Source organism: Beauveria bassiana (assembly GCF_000280675.1).
Source record: "Beauveria bassiana ARSEF 2860 unplaced genomic scaffold BBA_S00015, whole genome shotgun sequence".
Lineage (NCBI taxonomy): Eukaryota > Fungi > Ascomycota > Sordariomycetes > Hypocreales > Cordycipitaceae > Beauveria > Beauveria bassiana.
The window spans coordinates 628,716-632,959 of NW_007930850.1; the positions used below are offsets into that span (position 1 = coordinate 628,716).

A 4,244-nucleotide genomic window follows, 5' to 3' on the forward strand; every position below is an offset into this window, starting at 1 on the left:
GGAGCTAGTGAGAGAGCGCCCTGGCTCCGTCGCTGAGGTGATGTTCCGAATGATCTCGATACAAACATTGCGCCTTTCCAGGTGCTGTGTTGTGTTTCATGCACAGCTGTTGGCAAGACGCAACAACCCTACACTGAACAAAATTGTAGCAATCGGACCAGATGCTCCCACGGGGATACTGTTCTCTTCAAAGGGCTTCCCTATGCATCTCTCTTGCGTCACTGATATCCCCCGCTTTACGCCTGGGTCCGCCTGACGCTCGACCGCCATTCTCTTCGCGGCAGAGGCCACCACTGAGGCGAAACTATTCCGCCCTAGTTGATGATGGCTTTGTTGACAGGGTAGAGCGTCTAGACAAGTACACACCGGGAGGCTTTCATCCCGTTCTAGTTGGCGATAGGATACATAATCGATATGTAGTTATCGACAAACTAGGTTACGGAGGTTGGTCGACTGTCTGGCTTGTTCACGACTCCCACAAGCAGCGCTATCTTGCGTTGAAAGTGGGCATTGCAGACTCTCTGCCACGTGAAGTACTGATTCTTCGGGCTCTCAGTGCGCAGCCAAAAGCCCAAAACCTAGGATTTGATAGCATACCACATTTGCTGGACGAGTTCACCGTCAGTGGCCCCAATGGCTCGCATCCCTGCTACACTACTGCCCTTGCCCTCTGCAACCTGAGGGAGTGCTCATCTAGTCGGTTATTTTATCTCGACGTTGCCCGTGCTATGGCCTATGAGCTGGTTCTCGCCGTCGCTTACGTTCATTCACAAAACTTCGTTCACGGAGGTGAGAGCCAACATTACATCGTTGAAGCTCGGGCGCTGTCCGGCTAATGATTCATATCAGACATCCATCTCCGCAACATACTAGTACACTCACAAAGCAGCATTGATAAAGTATCCATCCCGCAGTTTCGTAAAGAATATGGCGAACCGGAGTCATACAAAGTTGAGCGCCGTGATGGCCAACCGCTGACCCCGAATGTGCCGTCGATTGTTACAGTACCACTGTACATGGGAAAGAAGGCTAAAGAGTTTACGTTGCGGGATGCACGAATAATCTTGAGTGACTTTGGAGAGTCATATTCGCCAGGCACAGACGTTCGCCTAGGCAAAAACTGCCATACGCCTGTAGACTTCCGGCCCCCGGAGGCCCATTTTGAACCGGATACACCTTTATCCTTTTCTGCAGACATCTGGAGCCTCGCGACCGCAATATGGGATATAGTAGGGATGCGGGCTCTCTTTAGCAGCGCCTTCTACTCAGATAAGCAAGTCATGTGCCAAATTGTCGATATTATAGGGCCACTTCCTGATCACTGGTATGAGAATTGGAAGGATCGCGATGAGTTTTTTGATCGCGATGGGCAACCGAAAGAAAGTCGCCATGTATGGCCAGAAATAGGGCAAGCTTTTCGAAACCGGGTCCAGAAATTTCGCGGAGAGGCCAACATGGTGGAGCTATGTGTCGAGGAAGAGGCTGCGTTCTTGGACATGATGAAGAGAATGCTGAAGTACAGACCCGAGGAGCGCTATACGGTGCAGCAAGTTCTGGAATGCGACTGGATGGTAAAATGGGCACGAAGTGATTACGAGCGTAGCCGGTTATCACAAGCATAGTACGCACAGGTATCAAATATGAATACTACTTGTTGATTTAGATGAGTTATTTTGTTCTGCGTGTTGGTGGCATGTTGGACTTGTTCGTATAAGTGAACGCGACAGCCGGCCGCTGTACTAGTCTTGTTAGCAAAACGCCACAATTCGTCAAACAGGTCTGGCAGCTGACGTTTTCACAGTGTCTCGAGCAGTCAGGAAGGCAAGTTACGGGGAACCAGCATGAAGTTTTGGTGGCGCCGCAAGCTTCTACAGGAAAACGGCCACGTTTGCCGGCAATAGCCAGGCAAACAGGATAAATTTCCAAACCCAGGGAAAGGGTCATGACGACCCAGCCGAGCACCAGCTATCGGAACGCGTTCGGATGGCCGCGGGTACGTTGTCAGTGGGCCAATGTAAGCTACGTGCGATTGCCAAATTTTTGCTTGTGATTATGCCAATGCTTGGTGGAATGCGAGGACGGGCGTCATCGTAGGGTTATCTAGGGGACCCGGAACCTTGCACACCGATTGGGACGGAACAGACGGGCAGACGTAATAGCTTGGTTCTTTATCAAGACCACGGCGCTTGGTGTATCTGCTTATCTTGTCGCAAAGAAGGTTTCCGTAGTCTCACCAAAGACTAACTGGTCAAGCTAATAGTTAGTATGTGGTCTGGGGTTGCTGTTGAGGAGGCCCATTCCTGATTACTACCAGTACAGTCATTACTGCGTTATCCGTACGCCCGTCACATTAGCAAATAGGGCGCCCATCGGGGTCCGATCTACGGAGTACGGCGACGCCGTTTTTGGCAACGCCCGTTCTCGCCACACCTATGCCCGCATCAACTTGTGAACATGCCAATGATGCCGGAAATCAATGTGCAGCTTGGTAGCCTGCAGCAAGTCTCTGATCAGATTAAAATCTTTTACCTGAAATCCCATACTACACAATGTGACAATTCAATTTTTATTTTTTATTTTTGGTGTGAATGGCGATGCAGCCGTCATGCTCTTCATCCGACGACTCGCCGCAATGACTGCACGAGTCAGCTGTTCGCAGGCAGGCCAAGCAGCGGACCGCATGCCAACCATTGATGATGAAGGGCCGCGCGACGGCAGCGACAGCTGGCCTTGATAGATCCCGCAGGCAGATGGCATGCATCTGTGTTTGCATACGCCATCCCTGCAGAAAAATTCGTTCTTGCCAATGCGGCCGGAGCAAGCCACAGTTCATTCGTCTTCACCGCCGTCGCCAAAGCGGCAGGCATGCCCAAATCACGCACACACCGCATTATACGAGTAACAACCTGCATAGCATTCCACCATGGTTTATTTCAAGAGACAGCAATTTCAAGAGACAAAAAAGTCTTTAAAAACTCGATGATAAGCCATTACTCCATATGCCACCGATGGGGGTCTAGCTCCGATAGAATACAAGAGGGCCGTCGTGCCTCGCCACGCGCGAGCCCGACGCATGTCCCATACACAGAACAAAAAATCATGTAGCCCAAGAAACAGAAATAAACTGCTCGAGTAAATGCGACCAGAAAAGGGATTTCCTTCTCGTCGCTAGCAAATGTCGTGGAAATCGTCGTCGAGGAGGAGAAAGGAAGAGGTAAAGAAAGCCGCTGGGAAAAGAGCGAGCTTGTGCCACGGCGCGCGCCGTTGAGAGAAAGTAGAGAGTGATGATCGGGAGAGACCGGTAGACGCCGTTAGACGCCGCGAATGACTTGGGTACGTTCCGACTCGAGCTGGGCAGCATTGCGCTCGTGAGACTGCTTCTTGCACTGCATAAAAGTTGTTAGCATCAATAATTCGGCGTTTCTTGAATCCATAGCATTCTTTGCAATCCCGAATGGCGAGTGACAGGCAGTGACGTAGCCGAGGTGGCCTATTGCGGCGCCGCCGGTCAAGTGGGCAATGTCGAGCTAGCGTCCTTGTACACCCCCGGTCTTCTCCATCATGACAGAGTGTATCGTAGGGGTAACCAGCGGTATGAGGAAAGGGGGCAAAACAATAGAGAAGCGAGAAAAGGGGGAGGATAGCAACTTACGTCTTCGAGGCCGCTGCACTTGTGATCTTCTAATAAGCGGTGCTTGCCGCAGAAATGGCCATTACAGAAGCCGCAGTCGCCAACGATGCGCTGGGCGGCTTCTCGGCAGTCCTTGGCGTTGCAACGAATCTTTTTGGGCGCCATGATGCTGGTCTCGTGTATAGTGATAGATGGTTCAAATGTGTCTGTCGAGGTTGAGAAGTTGGTTGTTTGTGGAATCGGTGTCGTAGACAATTGACGAGTTGCGGTTCCGTGATCGGTCAGCAGGCAGCAGAGTGGTCGTGTGCACGTAGTACGCGAGCAAGGCTTGGTTGGTGTGCGAGAGTGCAGTCGTTGCAGACAAGCCCGAGTCGAAAGATATGCAAGGAAGAGACGGTTGAGTTGCAAGAAGGAAAGCAACAGAAAGGTGGTATGAAGAGGAAAAGAAGTGGCCTTCGTTTTTGAAAGAGGGAAGAAGAAGAGCGAAAGGCGACGACAAACGGTGGCGGATGACTGGCCACTTCACTGGGCACTTTAGCTAGGCCACTAGGCAGATTGCCAGACAACGATACGGAGGGACCGTCAACGGATATTATGGAGACCAGGGGCCCAG

At 51.4% G+C, this 4,244-nt stretch overlaps 2 protein-coding genes across 2 annotated transcripts in view; one reads left to right on the forward strand and one right to left on the reverse strand.

Annotated features, from left to right (window-relative positions):
* BBA_05786 (protein kinase domain-containing protein) overlaps positions 1-1,622 on the forward strand; it is a gene marked incomplete at both ends in the record, with an annotated part of 2,074 nt that extends 452 nt beyond the window's left edge. Inside the window, 2 exons of the mRNA XM_008600883.1 lie at positions 319-789; positions 850-1,622. Of these exons, the coding sequence (XP_008599105.1) occupies positions 319-789; positions 850-1,622 (1,244 nt within the window). The remainder of the gene's footprint in view (positions 1-318; positions 790-849) is intronic.
* Positions 1,623-3,311: 1,689 nt separating this feature from the next.
* On the reverse strand, positions 3,312-3,796 carry BBA_05787 (AN1-type zinc finger protein; the record flags this gene model as incomplete). Its single annotated transcript, XM_008600884.1, has 2 exons — positions 3,312-3,386; positions 3,653-3,796. 2 exons carry the CDS (start codon positions 3,794-3,796, stop codon positions 3,312-3,314), a joined length of 219 nt encoding a protein of 72 aa, XP_008599106.1.
* Positions 3,797-4,244: the final 448 nt, after the last annotated feature.